This window comes from Salminus brasiliensis, chromosome 24 (assembly GCF_030463535.1).
Source record: "Salminus brasiliensis chromosome 24, fSalBra1.hap2, whole genome shotgun sequence".
NCBI classification, from domain to species: domain Eukaryota; kingdom Metazoa; phylum Chordata; class Actinopteri; order Characiformes; family Bryconidae; genus Salminus; species Salminus brasiliensis.
In genome coordinates this window covers 25,670,873-25,689,161 of record NC_132901.1, presented here as the reverse complement: position 1 = coordinate 25,689,161, position 18,289 = coordinate 25,670,873, and the positions used below count along the sequence as shown (strand labels likewise).

General features: G+C 44.2%; 1 protein-coding gene across 1 annotated transcript in view; it reads right to left on the bottom strand.

Annotated features, from left to right (window-relative positions):
- The window catches only part of eys (eyes shut homolog), a 334,776-nt gene that overhangs the window by 202,899 nt on the left and 113,588 nt on the right, over positions 1 to 18,289 (bottom strand). The window contains exons 21-22 of the mRNA XM_072669909.1: positions 14,147 to 14,268; positions 10,700 to 10,959 (exon numbers count right to left, since the gene is read on the bottom strand). Coding sequence (XP_072526010.1) covers positions 10,700 to 10,959; positions 14,147 to 14,268 — 382 coding nt within the window. The remainder of the gene's footprint in view (positions 1 to 10,699; positions 10,960 to 14,146; positions 14,269 to 18,289) is intronic.

The following is an 18,289-nucleotide window of genomic DNA, read 5'->3' as shown; positions in this document are numbered from 1 at the left end:
GGGTGGATGTATGGGTGGATAGATGGATAAATTAGATGGATACCTGGATACATGATGAATGGGTGGATAGACAGATGGATACATTGATGGATAGATTAAATAGAAAATAGGATATATGGGTGGATAAATGGTTAGATGGCTGGACAGAGGTGTGGATAGATGAAAAGATGAACAGATAGATGGGCGGATGGGTGGATAGATGCATAGACAGACAGACATTGTGAGCAACAAATTGCTCAGTAGCAGGGCTACCATGTTGGCATCACTGCCGTACTGAGGATGCTCCACCACCCAAATAATACTACACTGATAGATGGGTTGAAGGTAGCTGCTAGCTTGGGCACATACATTCCAGCTCATTTTTGATAAGACTGACCCATTGAAATTACCCTGTCATTCCAAGATTAGAACAATAGATCAGAAAAAGGACAGTTCTGCAAAGCCAACACAAACCTACTTCTCCACCCCGGGACCCCCTCCACATTTTCAGCAATGCTGAACAATATTGCAAGCTGAGATACAATCACAAGCCACAGATAAGCACGGCTGCTGAGGGAGGCCGTTTTAGCAGCTGGTGTGAATGGGACACAGTCTCAATCTCGAACAGAGAGGGGGGCGGAATTCTATGCAGGGAAGAAGCAAAATAAGAAACAAAAAGAATCTGAAAAACATGGGAGGAGAAAAAAAAGAAAAAAGAGAGAGAGAGAATGCGTCTGCTTTCCATCAGCATCTGGAACGCCTCGGAGGATTTCGACCATAAGCTACGTTATGGCAGCAAATTGTTTTTCCCGTGTGCAAAGAGATGGAATGGGAGGGGATTCAGAGCGATCGTTTGCCACTTTGGAAAATCTCATTCCCTCATTGGTCCCGGGTGAACCATTTCAGAAGACGTATTTGATGTTGCTTGCAGTAAATAGCTCTCCGCGGTGTGCGAAGTGGCAGTTAATATGTGGCCAGGCTTTGACTTAATTAACATAACGAGACAAAGTGTGACAGGCCAAGCATATTTGCATAAGGCCTCTCCGGGGCATAAAACACTGATAATACTCCAGACTGATTCAGCAGCTTTTTTTTTTTTTTTTTTTTTTGCCATTTTGAACATGTGGGAAGTCAAAGAATGTAATAACATTTGTGTTATGGAAGCAACTGTGTATATTTATTATGATCTTGATCTTCTCAGATGGGTAACTTCTAGCCTTCAAGAGACTATAAGTTTGGTCAATAGAATTGCAATAGAGCGCATTATCTGGAACTACTTTGAAGCTCGAAGGCCAACCAGCTCCACATTTGGAGAGGAAATCAGGTGAATAAGTATTAAATTAGTAACGCTAGCAACCTGAGCCCAATTGTGTTCCCACGGCTTTGCATGATGATCCCGAATGACACATTTATATGTGGCAAAAACAACAAATTACCCATAGTAGCTAGGTTGATAGGCTAACATTAGCCAACTTCAATAACATCCATACACCAATAACATTATTATCTACCTAAAAATAACTTATTAAATGGGCTAAAACTACTATTAAAGGTGCTATATATGATTTCAATCCAATACACGCCCTCATTTAAATACATTTAAGGCATTTAGCAGATGTTTTTATTTAAAGCGACTTACAAAAGAGCTTCACTGTTTACTCCAGAAAAACCTCAGCTAGTTTGAATAGACTAAAAATTCAAAGATCCTCTAATCTTAGACTCTACTAAACACAAGTCAATATCGAGACCCTAGTACTCTTCTCTTCACCTGAGTACTCTCGGAAAAGGAGGGTCTTCCGCCTGGGTTTAAAGACCACAAGCGTTGGACTCTGCTGTTTGGACTCCCAGGGGAAGTTCGTTCCACCACAGAAAAATGTCAGGATGCTCGTCTACCGTGGATTTTAAGGGGTGGCGGGTCGAGCCGAGCCGTAATTGAATCTCGAAGGGCTCCCTCATGTTTTGCTAGCTCCAGAAAAAAAAGGCTGGCGTTGGTACTTAGCCCTGGTTCTGTAACTGGGAATGGACTTGGGTTGAGCCATACACCACTATTCCCACCAATCAGCAACAGGTAGCAGACCTTGGAAGGGAAGGGGCAAGGGAGGAGCATGCCTCCATGCCTTGCTGCCTAGGCTGTCCCATAAGACAGTACCTTAGAAGGCAGCATTGTGATAAAAGGTAAAGGTGCACGTATTTGTCACTGTACAGCGAAATGTGTCCTCCGCATTTAACCCATCTGGTAGTGAATACACACTCACACACACACACGTGTGTTAGGGGCAGTGAGCACACACACACACACCCAGAGCGGTGGGCAGCCAACTCCAGCGCCCGGGGAGCAGAGAGGGTAAAGGGCCTTGCTCAAGGGCCCAACAGTGGAAGCTTGCCGAGCCCGGGAATCGAATCCACAACCCGGTTATCGATATGCCGGCGCTCTAACCGCTGAGCCACCACTGCCCCTAAAAAGGGAGCCTACAACCCAACTGCATTTGAGCCAAACTTCAATGCAACGCCAAGGAGAAACAGCCTGTAAACATTGGGGGACGGTGGAGAGACCGCCGAACACTGAACTGCATTAAAATTGCTGATTAGGTGGGTATCATTGACCTATTTAGGCTGTTTCACAAAAACGGGTCAGTACTGTTTTGTCCTGTTTGCGAGTGTATGTGATAGATAATCTAACAAAAACAACAGGTTAGCTTAGCAGCAGCAATTATAGCAAGATATTGCTACCCCCAACATAGCTAACGGCAAGCTAAGCTAAGCTATCTAAAGCATTGGGGTTCTATTTTAGCAATCTTAGGCGAGCCATCAACCGTGCATAGCGCAGCTTGATTTAGGGTGTGTCAGTGTGTTGTTGCTATGGTAACGATGCGAAAAAGTATGCCGTGCGCGGCTCGAAACCCACAAAAGACATGTACCAAGTCTCTTAATTAATCATGGGTGTGTTTTTTTTTTTTTGGGCGTAACGTGCAGTAATAATCTGAACAGTGCGTCCCTCGTCGCTCCCTTTAAGAGCCAGGTGCGGTCTGTCTGACCTTGGTGGGATGCTATTTCATTGGTGTAAAGCGGGGGGGGGGGGGGGGGGGGGGTGGGTGTGTTTTCAGTCAGTGGAGCTCCTCCTGTGTTTGTCACCAGGTCAATTTCTGGCATATTGCTGCTATCTTGAACACCCCTCATTTCGAGACCACCACGCCTATCAGTGTAGAGACATCACAAGCAGTGCTGCTATTTAAACGACGCAGGCAGAAGGTGTGAAAATAGACTGTTGGCGGGGTGTAAGATAGCAAAGAGCTCCATGGCGCGCCTTGCGAAGGGTGTAAGATAGGGCCTCTGAGTTTTAAGTTTTATGGTCATGAATATCTAAAAAGATGTTTGGTAGCTCAGTGGGAATGCATGCCAGAACAAAAGCTGTTTATAACTGGCTCTGTTCCTATCAGCTTCCTCAGGTGCCTTTAATGATTCAAACTGACTTCTCCAGGTGCTGTTAATTAATGCTGATAAATAACTCACTGGCTAGGGTGGTACTGTGTAATCCGGCCTCTGGGCTATTCAAAACTACCCCACAAACTACCTAAGCACTGTGGAAATAACCCACCACAACGACCCAATTGGAAAACCAACAGTTTTTCATTTTGCCCTACCCACAGGGAGGAAAATGGTTTGCAGGGTAAAACATTAACCAAGGATCACAGTAGGACAATTGTAGGAGTTGATTGGTCTTCAGAGGTGGGTTTGGCATTAAAAGTCATGCACAAAATATTCTCCATGTTGAAGTATGATGGTGGATCTCTGACCCTGTGTGGCTTTGAGAATCTTGTAAACACACATAGGCCTCATAGAGTATATCCTACAGTATACAGCTAACATGTCCATGTGAGGCCTGTATGGGTAGCCCAACTGGGAACCAGAAAGTATTGTCCTTGGGTTTCATGTTGGCCCCGCATATGGATATAGACCCCACCAGGGTCCCACCAGGGCCAGTAATTGGGCCTAAGAGGGATTAAACATGGGACCCATCTGGATTGTACACTACATACAGGACCTAGATGGGACCAATTTGAGATTAAGGTGAGCTGTAGCGATGGGGCCCATTTGGGAAGCCCTACTGGGTCCCAACACACATACAAACCCACTCAGAGCCCATGCCTACCTGGAACCCACCTGGAACCCACCTGGAACCCACCTGGAACCCACCTGGAACCCACGTTCCACCCACATGAGCCCCACATGAGCATGTTGGCTGGGATCCAATTGAATATCCCTGGGACATGCCAGTCCCTGACCTCAAGCTTGGGAAGAATGGCCTCATATCCTTGTATGTATTCCCTGAACACAGCATTTAAGATTTTCCAGGGACAATCCACCTAAAACCTTCCTCATACATCCTTTTTAATGCACTCTCCTCAAGAAAGAGTGCCAATCGTTCAGCAGCGTCCTGTAAGAGGCGCTTACAGTTCTTGCATCTTTAACAGATTTACTGTAACGGTAACAGAAGCCATATCATCATAAAAACCCCAATCAAAACAAACCCCCAAAAAAACAAAAGAGCAAGGGATAATGCAAGAGAGACAGGGACATCCACCCGCCACACAGCTTGTCTTCAGAGCGGCGAGTGTCAGGGAGCGTTAGGGCAACGTTGGGAAAGAAGAGTGGCGGCAAGCAGAACACACAGAGAGCAGGGGCTGGCGTGTCTGTGTTCATCTTCATCAGCTGTGTTGCAGCTCGTTCTCCACCCCTCCCCCCCCAAACCCCACCCCTCCACCTTTCTCTATTCAGGACACTGTGACATGAGCTTACCGTTCACTCCTGGCTGCCCTCAGGTGAGTGCCGTTATTGCTGCGTTAGCCTTGTTCTTGCGCTACGACATTTAAAGACGCAGTCAGCAGGCTGGGACAAAAGGCTCGGCTCGCTGAGGGGGTTGCAGGAGGTGGCCTTGTATTCGAGCTTCAACGTTTCGATGAATGTTGCATGAGAACTTCGTTTACATGGGACCAGACGTGCTGGCAACTGTCACCTTCCATCTCTCAGCCTGTTCAGCCTCAGCTAGGCTCTACAGGCCTACGGTTCATATCATATCATGGGTGCTTAGTAAGGTAGAGGTCCAATATAGAACCAAGAGAACTCCTAAAACCATTTGAACGCTTCTTCGGTTCTTCTGCTTCTTCAGACACCTCAGACCTGCCCTAAAAGGGTTCAATGCGTCACCAAAAAGGGTTCTATTAACTATTGCTATGATGATCTGGTTCCAGTGGCTCCTGTCAAGTGGTGGGATCTACATATTAGGCAGCAAGTGAGCAGGTGTTGGGGCAGGAAAAATGGTTCAAGTGGGTCAGTCTGGACAACTGGTCAGAACATCGATCTCCAGAACATCAGGCAAGTCTTGTGGGGTGGGCCCAGTACCTACCAAAGTGCTCCTAGGAAGGCCTTATGGTGAATCGGTCACTGGACGCTCATTGATAGAAGTTCATGGAAGTCCCACCTTACAACTTACAGGACAGTGCTAACATCTTGGTGGTTCCAGATATCCCCAGACACCTTCAGAGGTCTTGTGGAGTCCATGCCACAAAAGTTCAGGGCTGCTTCGGTGGCACGTGGAGGAGCTACACTATTCCAACTATTAGGTTGGTGGTGGATACTTGCTGAGAGCATCACGTGGATGGAATTTGCCTTCAAGTGCAAGTCTCCAGAGTCTCACGCTTTGGAGATACTTGACAAGTTCTAATTTAATAAGGTGCTGCGGTGCGCATGTGATTTTTTTTTTCTGCCTACAAAGCGAATCATAAGTCATGTCTGTGGGAGACGTTGGTCGGAGATCAAACCGCAGGTTGTGTAAGAACACTGTTGTTTGCCAGGTGACCCTTGTACTGCAGATTTGAAGAGTGAATCTTGAGACACCGTGTATCTGTGTATGCTCGGGGTGAGGGAGGCAGGGAGGACAAGCGAGCGAGAGAGACTGAGAGAGACTGAGAGAGAGAGGGAGAGGGAGAGATGAACCCACGCACAGCTCTGGAGCAGTAATGTATGCAGCAGTGGAAGCTAATTTCCTATTCCTCTCCCCAAGAAAAAGGCTTCCATGGCTTGCCAAAGTGCTCTATTTTTATCCTGCCCAACATTCGTTTCATTTCCCTGCTCATACGCCCACCAGTTACGCCGCAGTATAAATATAATATAGAGAACCTCATGCGACTAAAGCTGCCTTTGGCCCTAGCCTGTTCTCCCAGACCACCTTTATTCACCCCTTTCACGAAGCGCACTCAGGACTGCTGTGCTATGACTGCGAGGGCGCCTCGTTCGTTCGTTCGTTCGTAACAAGCCGAAGTTAATCTGAAGGGCAGTTTCGAACGAGGATCAATAACAAAGATGGCAGCAGTGCTCCCATCGCACGCTCCCAAGGCGACCTATTTATTTGTTCTCGGGGCCGTACTTGTAAAAGCGCGTGGGTATAAATATGTGGATAATTGAAATCGTAAATTTGTTATATGATAACGTGTGGGAGAGTGATTTCAAAACCCTGAATGAATCAGTCCCTGGGCTGGAGCTTTAGCCAGAACCACTCTGGTATAATATGGATATATATATATATATATATATATATATATATATATATATATATATATATATATATATATATATATATATATATATATATATATATGGCTAATGCGGTGTTTACTCTTAAATAAATAAATAAAATCCAACAAAAGGAATTAGCCACAATAGCTAACATGGTATTTCACAAAGCAGGATTGCTCACTAAAGCTTGATCCATTAAGCTCAACATGTATACCACCCAATGTCTCCAATATCTGGTCTTATTGGAAAGACTTGGCTCTCAACGTTCGGCTCAAGTTATCTGAACAACAGAGAAGGCCTACTGAAATGATCCCCAATTCTGGAATTAATTGTTGTTTGAGCCATTCTTGATGAATCATATATAGAAAGCGCCAAAAATTAAAGCTCGCATTAAATCTAAGAATGTTTTCCTTCTTCTATACATTATATTTCTTGGTTGGAATCAGCTTTAATAAAATTTCCACAAGTTTATGTTTCCATAGGTGTTTGGCATATGGCATATGTTGGTGTTGTGTAGCCTTATGAACACCACACTTAAATGGAAAAGTGCCAGCTGGTGTAGTTTAGTGGGTAACAACACCACCTTCTATGTGTCAAAGGCCATAATGTGAAGGAAGGAGCTGAATCTAAAGATGTATGGAAGCTTACGGTCATACGGGTCTACCAGCAGTGGCAAAAATCTCAGACTAATGAAAGTTCTCTTTAAATTTTAAACGCCCAAATGCTGACAATCCCTCTTTTTAGTCCCCCACCCCGCAGGTATTTATAGCCCAATCATCCTCATGCAGCCCCATCTGCAGGAACCTGAAGTTACTACCACCTTAAACATGCAAGGTGACTGATTTTCTGTCACAGGACTTTATAAGAGCATCAGATAAATGCCAGCAATTTTGATGTCCAGGACAGGGCAAAATCAGACCTGTAAGTATTTTACACTACGTAGAGCCACTTACAGGCGTATAAGGAAAGTAATGATTGATTTAATGAAAATGGAAAAGTGTCAGCTAGTGTTGTTTTATGGATACCACCACCGCCTTCCACGCGTCAAAGACCACAGTGTGAAGGAAGCAGCTGAATCTGCAGGTGTATGGAAGCTTACGGTCATATGGATCTACCAGCAGTGGCAAAAATCCCAGTCTTCAGGAAGTTCTCTTGAAAATTGCGTCCGAAAGATGAAACTGATGGACAGGAGCTTATAAGAGCACCAGATAAATGCCATACATTTTAATATAAGGGTGTTATCAGTAATGTTGCATGTCCATGACATGCCTAAATAAGACCTGTAAGCATTTTACACTATATAGAGTCACTTACAGGGGTATGAGGAAAGTAATGAGTCTTTACCAAGCATAATTAAAGCTGCTTCACATGGTTCTTTGAGCAAAACCACAGAGGAACCATGTTTGCCTCCATTGAGAACCTTTACATTAACTTAAAGTTGTTTAAACCCTTAAAACCTCTATTATAAAACATTCCTTTATGGAGCCAAAAGTGTTTCTTCTATGGTATCAAACTATTTGTAGCACCTTTTTTTCACCTATAAGACTGTGTATCAATTCCAGTGTTGCAGATGTTCAGCTCCGTGCTGAGGTCACTTCAGCAACCCCACCAAACTCAAACAAACCAGAAAGTCCAGATGTTTTTTTTTTTTTTTTTTTTACCCCACATTTGCCCGAAAGCTCTCCATCTCAAAAATGTGGACTTCCATTAGAGCCGGGCCTCGGCTCCCGTCTGGAAATAGCTGGAAATCAGCAGGGGAGTTTGCAATCTGCCTCTTACATGATAAGATCTAATCTCTTCACAGGGGCCACGGCAGAGGTGGCAACTTAAAGAAATCCCACAAACGAGCCACGTGTGCACATGTGTGCTCAAGACAGACACTCCACAGACAGCAGAGAGGCCACTTGGCCGCACTGCGTTCCTCCCATTCCTCAAATATGGCCTCCCCTGTGCTGGTGGGCACCTGTGGCCATTATTTCATAAAAGCAGGCAGGATTTGTTTTTTCTGCTGCTAAGGAGGAAGAGCTAAAACAGGAGGCTGGGATGGGACACACTTAAGCTCAAGTTCTGTGGTCCAGCTGATTTCAGGGTTAGGTGGACAGTGTGCGTTTGTTTATTATATTAGTTATATATGAATTAGACAATTGCAGGTCTCATTATTTTGCATAGTTTATAGGGAACGCTGTAGGATATACTGTAGCTGGACATCTACCTATCTTCAGGTAGATTTCCCTGTTTCGCCATTACACTGAGCCTGAACAGGACTGCACAGTAAGAAGAGACTGCAGCTAAATGATTCACTGCCTCTTATTTCCAGTCCGGGGGATGTGACGCGCTGCACGTTTTCGTGTTTTCCCTGCTAACAACACCTGACTCAGTTCATGAAGGGTTTGGTAATTACCCGATGAGCTGAAGCAGGTGTGTTAGAGCAGGGCAAACACAAAAACACACACACAGTGCACGGGGACTCCAGGACTGGAGCTGGAAAGCATTGTAATAATGACGAGTTAGATCATGAGCTACTTGTTCGCTTGCATTTACAGCCTCTGTTAGCATTTGTAGGTGAAGTGTTTCTTTAGAAAAGCCCTTTATGATCTTGCAAAAGAGGAGAAAATTAAATACAGTGTTCGACTGTTTTAAAATGTTAAATCACATATAATGCCATTACAAAACGTGCTTTTTTTGCCATTAATAATGCCTCTATATGCTATTATGATTCATAACTCAGGGATGTAGTGGTATGGCTGGAAAATGAAGCTCTGGGAGTTCACTCTGGAGACTCCAGAATGAAGAAGCAGATGAAAACCACATCTATTTAGGCCAGCGTATAATGCACTGGGTCTCTCGTTCCTCCTATTATCCCCAATTCTATTCTCCTATTATTGATTATTATCTCCTATTATTATTAGTATTATTTTATTCAGACACTTAGCAAAAAGACAAAAAGTATTGGGACACCTGCTCAGTCATTTTTTGAGTTCAGTCATATTGGAGTAACTGTCCAGGAAAAAGCACTTTGCGAGATTTTGGAGAAGCATTGGATGATCACCACTCTCTGGAATAATGATGGTGACCCATCCAATACTTTTGAGATGAGTTAGGGTGGTGATCATTTAACATCATGCAACCCTTCTAATGCTCGTTTCTGAGTGCAATCAAATCCTGACAGCAATGCTCCTCCATAATCTAGTAGAAAGCCATCTTCTTCCCTGGACAGTAGAGACAGGTACTCCAACAAAAGCAGGTTGAGCTCTTTTTTTTATAATACTCTTGATTTCAAAAGAAACAATGAATGAGCAGGTGTCCCAATACTTTTGTCCATGTGACTTTTTGCCTTTTAATGTTGTATTTTTAATGAGTTGCATGTCATCTCAGCCACAGTTGAAGGCTTTTCTGGTGATTTTGGAGAAGCCTTGGATGATCACCACCTCACCTCATCCCAAAAGCATAGGATGGAGCACCATCCATCATTCCAGAGAACACAGTTCTTCCACTGCTCCACAGCTCAATGCTTTATGCTTTATGCCCCTCTATTTAGTCCACACATGCTGGCATTAGGCAGCATGGTGCCAATAGGTTCATGTTGTTGATCTGCTCCAGAGAGTCCTATTCTATTAGCAGTACTGCACATCTGCCTAATGCATTCATTAGAAGGGGTGTCCAGAAATATTTGGACACATAGTGTACTTTTAATGTAAAATCTATAAAATGAAACACTGCCGTGGTTGTGTAGTACTAGTACTGGTATAAATGCTATAGTGACAAACACTGTAATACGTGACCTGTATTACTACAGATACTAGCTCTAGTGGTCCCCAATTCCCTGTCCTGCGGACGGCAGGCAGGATCCAGCTGCATAAACCCGGTGAGAAGTCAGTAATGGGTTAAGAATACTCCATCAAGGCTTGATAACAATGCATGATATGAGGTCTGGTAGTGAAGTTCTCCCTTTACCGATCTCTCAATGATGCCTCATCAAGAATGCACCACGACACGACCTTCTATCACAGCAGAAACACAATCACACCCCGCAGGAATATTGACCAGGACTGCCCAAACACCAAGATCACTTACGCTGCGTGGGTCGGCACGCACAGGCCGTGTTCGTGACCGCGCAATCGCTCGATATCCCGCTGCTGTATCTCACCTGCAGGGCACACGCACTCTGCAGTGCCATCTGGCCGGGGGGTGCAGGTGGAGTTGTGCAGGCAGGGGTTGCTGTAGAGGTTGCAGGGGTCGTAGGGCAGCCTGCAGAGCGGGCCGGTGAAGAAAGGAGGGCAGGTGCAGGAGAACTCCCCCGGGACGTCCGATTCCACACACTGCGCCCCGTTGAAGCAGGGCGAGGAGGCGCACTCCCTCACGTCCTCGCTGCAGTCAGGACCGGACCAGCCTCGGAGGCACTCGCATCTGGAGAACAACAGTGGGAGGGCGTTAATTAATGTATGTGTCCAAATGTTTGTGGACACCTCTTCTAATGAATGCATTCAGCTACTTAAAGGTGCGCCCATTGCTGAATAAGATGCACACACACACATACAGTTTGTCTAGTCCCTGTAGAGAAGTACTGCCAATAGAATAGGACCCTCTGGAGCAGATAAACATTAAGCAGCATGGTCCCAAGAGGTTAATGCCAATACTCTTGATTTCAGAAGAAACAATGAATGAGCAGGTGTCCCAATACTTTTGTCCATGTAACTTTTTGCCTTTTAATGTTGTATTTTTTGAGTTGCAGGTCATCTCAGTCACAGTTGAAGGCTTTTCTGGTGTGGTATGATCTGCAGGTAGGCTTCACGTCATCTGGATTCATTTCTGAGTCCCAGTTTTAACAGAAACCTCTTCTCGAGGTTGTGTTCGGTGTGTTGGCCTATAAAATCTGAGGCTGACACCAAACAGAGGAAATGTGAAGGACTACAGTTATAGGCTCTCTTATAGAACCTGAGCGAGTGCAGCTTCTTTTGGGGTTCATATGGACTTTTGGAGCGTCGAGCTCAATGAAAGCAGAGTCGCAGCCAAAAACCCCCTTCGTACGTGAGGAGGGTGTCTAAACAGTTGAGGGGATTAACAGGTTAATTGCAGCGTCGGACTGCGGAGCATTAAACTCCAGACAGCTGGAAGTAGGACAGTGGGAGGTGAAAGCACTGAGCTGGGATTATATTTACCAGAAAGCATGTGAGAGAGTGAGTGTGTGTGTGTGTGTGTGTGTGTGTGTGTGTGTGTGTGTGAGTGAGTGAGTGAGTGAGTGAGTGTGTGAGTGAGTGTGTGAGTGAGTGTGTGAGTGAGTGTGTGAGTGAGTGTGTGAGTGAGTGTGTATGCGAGAGAAAAGGGAGAAAAAGGCGCGAGAGGAAGAGCACTGGAGGAATGTACGATCCACTTGGTGGCAGTGAGCTCACAGCCCTGGCACCAACCCTTCATCTTCTCCCATCCCCCAACACTTTTCACTTCTCTACTCTCTCCCTCAGCGAGTGTGTGTATATTTCTCTTTCTCTCTGTGTGTGTGTGTGTGTGTGTGTATATAACAGCATTTTTTTTCCAACCCTGAACTGAGTCACGGATCCAAACCCCCTCTCCCTGCTGAGTGTCACTGATTGATTCATTTGTTTTACCTGCCATCTGCCATTCATTATCTCGGCCATTTGCGAATGCTAATCTCAGAGCGGGGGCTTCTCCGGCTCCGATGTGGCAAGAAAGCCTTCGAACGCTGCCAAATCCCCCCTGCTCCGGATATGGAATTTCTGGGTCGATAATGATAACAGACAATTAACACCTTGCTTTGCCCAGTACCGAAATCGAGGAGCCATTGGTTATGTGGACGACGTGTTTACAACACGCAATACTCCTCCCTGCCTGCGGGCCAAATAGGCTTTATAATCACTCGAGATCATTTTAACAGTCTGCAATCAGAGGGTGGTCTGTGGACTGAGCTGGGAATGTACAACACATCCACTACGGAGCTGCTAGAGCCCGTGCAAACCCACTGTGCATTTAGCTGCATTTACCTACCGCTGCTACTGTAAGACATCAACCAGGGATGTCCAGATCTAAGTTCTATGCCCCCAATGCGAAGTATCAGCCGATACCGATCTGATTGTTCTGTGCGAGTATAAATAATAATATAAATAATCCAGCTCCACAGTTTAGATCAGACGAGCTGCTGATTAATCTGATCAGTAAAATCCCTTTATTTTCAGTCTCAGTTTCTATAATCAGGAATATAATCTTTCTGGACTGACTGATTTAGTTTAGTCGAGACCTCTTTTATTAAAATGATGTTTTATAGTGTTTAATATCTTATAATCCAGTCTGATCTCCTCTCTGACCAATCAGCTCCCAGCTCCTTTACAACACTGCAGTCTAATCACTTCCTGTGTGTGTAGTGATGGTATACACTCTGGACTGGTATCGGTGGTTGTTGAGAGTCTACTGGTGTGTAATACGGGTTTGTGTAATAGTGGGTGAATGTGTTCGTGTGTGTTATTTTGGGGTTTCTATAGTGTGTGTTAGCATTAGCGTTAGCCTCCTCTCAGTTCTGAACGGGTTCTTCAGTGCTGGTTTATAAACAGAGAAAGGCAAGTGAGCGGTTCTGCGGTTCTCCCGCTGGTAAAACGGAGCGTTTCAGTGATGGTTTTATAAAAGGTCAGATATTATGGTCTGTTTTTATGTTCCACTGTAAAATAGCTCCACACTGCAGAACCTCAACCTCTTCTGAGAACGTCCGCACTGCTCCTGCCAGCTGGGATTACCGGGTGGACACCGGATGGCGCTCTGAACACCAAACATAGGTGTTCGGCTAGCCGGCTAGCTTTTTGAAAGCTAGCTTTACCTTTACTAGACACTTCTGTGTTAAAAGTTGATGCGAACAGTGTGCTGGACTATGTTCATGACTTTTTGACTGCATATCATCTTTTACGCCAGGACTAGGCTATAGCTATCTGTTAGCACAGTGCTAAGTGCATGCTGAAGTCATCACACATTCAACCCCCATTAAAATAGTTTCAAACAGACTTGCTCAACAGTTCGGCACTATAAAACTATCTATAAAACGGCCTCCTGGGCGTGGTTTGAGACAAGTGTGATTTATTGATGCATGCAGATTACACAATGCTAACAGATGACTTGCAGCTTGAGTAAGTTAGCCAGTGTTAGCTAGGTACATTAGCCTTGTAGCTGTAGTGTAAGACTACATAATAAAACTGTTGCTTAACTGAAGCAACATAGCAAAGGGAAAAGAAACCATGACCTGGCACATGGTCCACACCGAGCCCTGCAGTGGAACAGAGGCCTATATGTTATAAGCACCAAAACAGCTGGATACCTGGACTTGCGGACCACGATAAGCAATAAGCAAAGTCTGTACGACGGCAAAAAACTCTGCACTGCTCAGAACGGCCTCATATTCTGTAGAAAGATGCCAGTAATTCTCTAATGACTAATTACAGTAATGGTATTCAACTGCCTTTACTGCAGTTCTACCTCAGCTGGACATCTGTTGTAAACGGAAATTTACACACTGTAGGTCATTCGAATTCAATATTATACACTCTTATTTTATACCCCCCCCCGCACCCACATCTTAGGTCACCAGAGTTGAACCTACCTGTAGGCATTGGGCAGGTCGGTGCAGGTGCCATTATTTTGGCAGGGATTTGGTTTACACTCGTCTGTTTCACTCTCACAGAGATTCCCCTCCCAGCCAGGTCCACACTTACACTGGTAACTCTACAAGGTAAAGAGAGAGAGAGAGAAGGGAGGGGGGGTAAGACAATGAAAAGAAAGTAGACCATCAAACCTTACCCTAGTGTAGGTCAATTTTTGGAATATATTTTTGATAGGTGAACTCAGGCGGGCATCAGACCTGGGCCAAAAAACCTTGTATCTCAAATCTTAATATTCGTGTTTTTCACTTTTTAACATAAGGTGAATCTGGCAGTTGTGAAGATTTCATGATGGATGGACCAATAGAAATGCTCCAAAAGTTTCATAGTGGTCAATCATCAGATTTAAACCAAATCACAAAGGACTGATTTGTACTCATTGTGATACAGTTCAACCCAGGAGGCATTTCATTAATGTTCAGCATATCTGTTTTAATACCAGTAACTGTAGAAAAATGGACACCGTGGTTCCATTCTCTTCTGTTCTACTCTACAAATGAAGCCAAAACTATCCGCCATGTTGTCAAATTTACCACCAGAGTCTGTGCAATAGAAACCAGAGATGGAGCCAGATTTGCCTATTAATCTGGTGGAGCCTCTGTATCCCAGACCGTCTTCATTGAGCTTCCAGCGCAGAAGCAGAGCAGATTTCCCCCTGGATTCCCAGTTTGTCTGGTAAGTGGACGCTCCAACAGTAAAAGTGCAGCTCATGGAAGTTTCTCTACAACTCAGCTCCTCCATGTGGGATACTGGGGTTTGATTCCTGGTCTGGGTGACTATGACTATAGAAGTCCTTGGGCAAGACTTCCAACACTACACTGGTCCACCTCTGTAATAGAAGTTACCTTGTAAGTCGCTCAGGATAGGAGCATCAGTTAAATGCCATAAATGTAACTGTAACAGAAGGGACGACCGGTCTTATCCAGCCAAAGCCGTCTGTCAATCACTTCATTCTAAGTGTAGCCCCGCCTTAGAGCAGAATAAGGGTTAAAAACCTGATTAAATAAAATGGATCAATATTAGCACAGGGAAGACTAACTGCTGGAATCTGGAGACACTGCAGATAATGAGATGGGGAAATGGGCGGAGCAACATATCATACAAATCAAACTGCAATCAGCCAGCAGGGGCGCTGTCCATGTTTTCTGCCCATGTTTTGAATATTTGAAGGGAGCAGATGTGCATCTCATATAATGATGACTACGTAAGTCTATTAATAGAGTTTATTAATTGGTCAGGCCAAAAGAGGAGGGCATAGAACACTCAACACTTCTCCATGAATCGTCTTCTCTTTTACTTTTCTATGACAGAAATTAAATGAATGGAATTACGAGAGCCCTGGAACAGACAGGGTCTGTAACCTTTACATGAACGAAGACAAGTTGGTTGAACTACATGCACTTTAGTGATCAGCACTAAGAGCAAGAGGATGTAAAATAGCAGAGCAAAATAATTTATTATTTGAAAAAATGTCAAGCTACTCCAACCCACTAACCGTAAAACAAAACAAACAAAAAAAAGAGGTTCAGAAGAGTTACAGTCTTTTCATTGGAAGTGCAACCATTGCTATGCAAATACACTCCTTCAGCCACCCACCAGCCAGCATCAAATATTCAGGCATATGTTTAAAGACATGCTAACCACTAATTTCAGCATAAATTACTAAAGCAACCCGCGCCAGGCAAATTCTCCAAATTACACAGTGCACTGAAATAAATAGGAGTTGGAGTGGATCAAATGCCTTTCACCAGCCCTGAAATGCTGATTTGGCCTACCAGTGTACCCTTTTAATGCTTAGAACATTGGGGTTTGGGGGGTGAAAAGAGGAAAACACCGCCCATAGTTTGCAATAATTTGAAATAAAGAAAGTCATTTCCACCTTAACTAGATCTACATGATATGAACATCACATATGAACATATGTTCATATAAACCCAAGCATAAACAACCGCTCTTAGCAGGAAGCTCTGAAGTAGGTCTACATCAGGATTGGGCAATTCCGGTCCTGGAGGGCCCAAGCACACCTGATTCAACTCACCTAATTAACGGCCTGTTAGAGCAGGGAGCTCAGCAAACTGTGCTGGACTCTGGTCCCTGTTGTCCACCCCTGGTCTAGATGCTCTGTTCTTTAGACTAGCTCACCCTGAGACAAGATCTCGCCTACTTTCTTTCTTCAGAATGAGAAGCTCTTACTGGATTTACGTTCAGCTGCATCTGTTCTGATGGGATCTGGAGCTTCTACAGTACAAGCTCTCTCACTGCTGAGAGAGATGATTTACGTAATGTGATTAGGGGCCTAAAAATGCTGCACAGTGCAGTACATATTAAATTGACTTGGAACACAACACAGATTTTGAAGAATCTTGTAGTTGGAAGGCATCACCTTTCACCCCTTTTTGCTTGCTCGCTGGTAAAATGTTGGTTCTGATAATTTCTTGTATGCATAACAGATTTGGAATTTTTTGGAATCCATAAACCATGGGTTTCATCAAACGTCCACTTTCCGAACAGAAAATGAACAAGAGGTCAAGAGGTCATTCGCATTTCGGCAAATGGTCTCTGCTGGGGCCTGCCAGAGAACAGGCTAATGTGTATTTCATGCACCGGAGGTGCACTGCTCGACTTTGTCTGATATGATTTGTACACTGTGGGACTTATTCATAATGAAGAAGGAATAATTCCGACGTGGACTGGCAAATTAGACGCCTGCGGGAGACTCCCTTCCCGAACCTCCGGCAAACGGAGAGCGTAATCTTATTTTGGCGGCTAAATCACCTGCAGCGGCTCTCCCCGGTAAGCTCCAGCTCTGAGGGGGATTTTTAACCCCGAATGCACACAAACAAACATGAAGACGCTCATAAGGAAAACATAATGAGGTAAACGGCGAGCAGGGAATGCAGATTTCCCAATCAAGCTAATGTCAGAAAAAAAAGACAAAGGCAAACTTCCCATTGGCTACAGCAAACCAAGAGACGATTTTCTTAATTGAATTGTGAATATTTCATACTGGTAAGAAGGTGAAAGTCTGTGTGAATTGACCCTCCATGATGGCACAAAAAGAGGCCGCAGGCAATGTATAACGAGCCACACATGTGTAGAGTGTAATGTGCAGTCTTAAGTACCTCGAAATTAATAAGAAATAAAGGAATGAGTTCAGCAGGACGTGGAATCGTTTTCGGCATCATCTACAGCTGTGAAACCCAATCGGCTCCATAGCTGAGAAACCTTACAGTGTACAAGTGTCATATATACAGCTCTGGAAAAATAAGGAGACCACCCTACATGATCAGTTTCTCTGGATTTAATATTTATAGGCATAGATGTCTTTAGGGTTATTAACATTAGCGTTGTAAAAACATAACATTTCCACTAAATTCCAAATAAAAATAAATATTTGCTATTTAGAGCATTTATTTATTTGCAGAAATGACAATTGCTCAAAACAGCGTCTCAAATAATGTAAAGAAATGATGATAATTATAATAAGTTATTATTCAGAATTAAACACAGTATTAATATCTGAACTTTGAGAGCACTCAGAAATCACTATGCTGAAATAATAACCTCGACGACCAATCACAGCTCTCATGTCTCGGCCGGTTTTCCACTAGTCTTTCACATTTCTGTTGAGACTTTATGCCGTTCATAGTCTGCAAATTAAGCTAACTCAGCTCTGTTTGATGAATTGCCTGAAAGAAAAATGGCTTCCAGATCTGTGTGTATAATATATATGTACACACATATACATATATACACATACATGCGCACACACAACTCCATAGGTCATGGAGAGTGACCTGTTCTGGTGGCCTGCAAATGACAACCACCTCAGTCGGCATTGAGGTGGTCCTAATGTTTTGGCTCATGTGTGTAATCCAATGGATATAAACCTTCTATATATCTTGTAGCAAAGGCACATCAAGGTCAGTAACATATGTGGATAGAATAACAGTCAGTACTTGGCACGTTGGATGTTGGAGAAACAGGAAATGGTCAAGCTTCTGAGATCCGAGCCACTTTGACAAGGGCCAAGTTGTTCTGGACAGATGACTCGCTTGGAGCATCTCCAACAAATCAACTCCAAA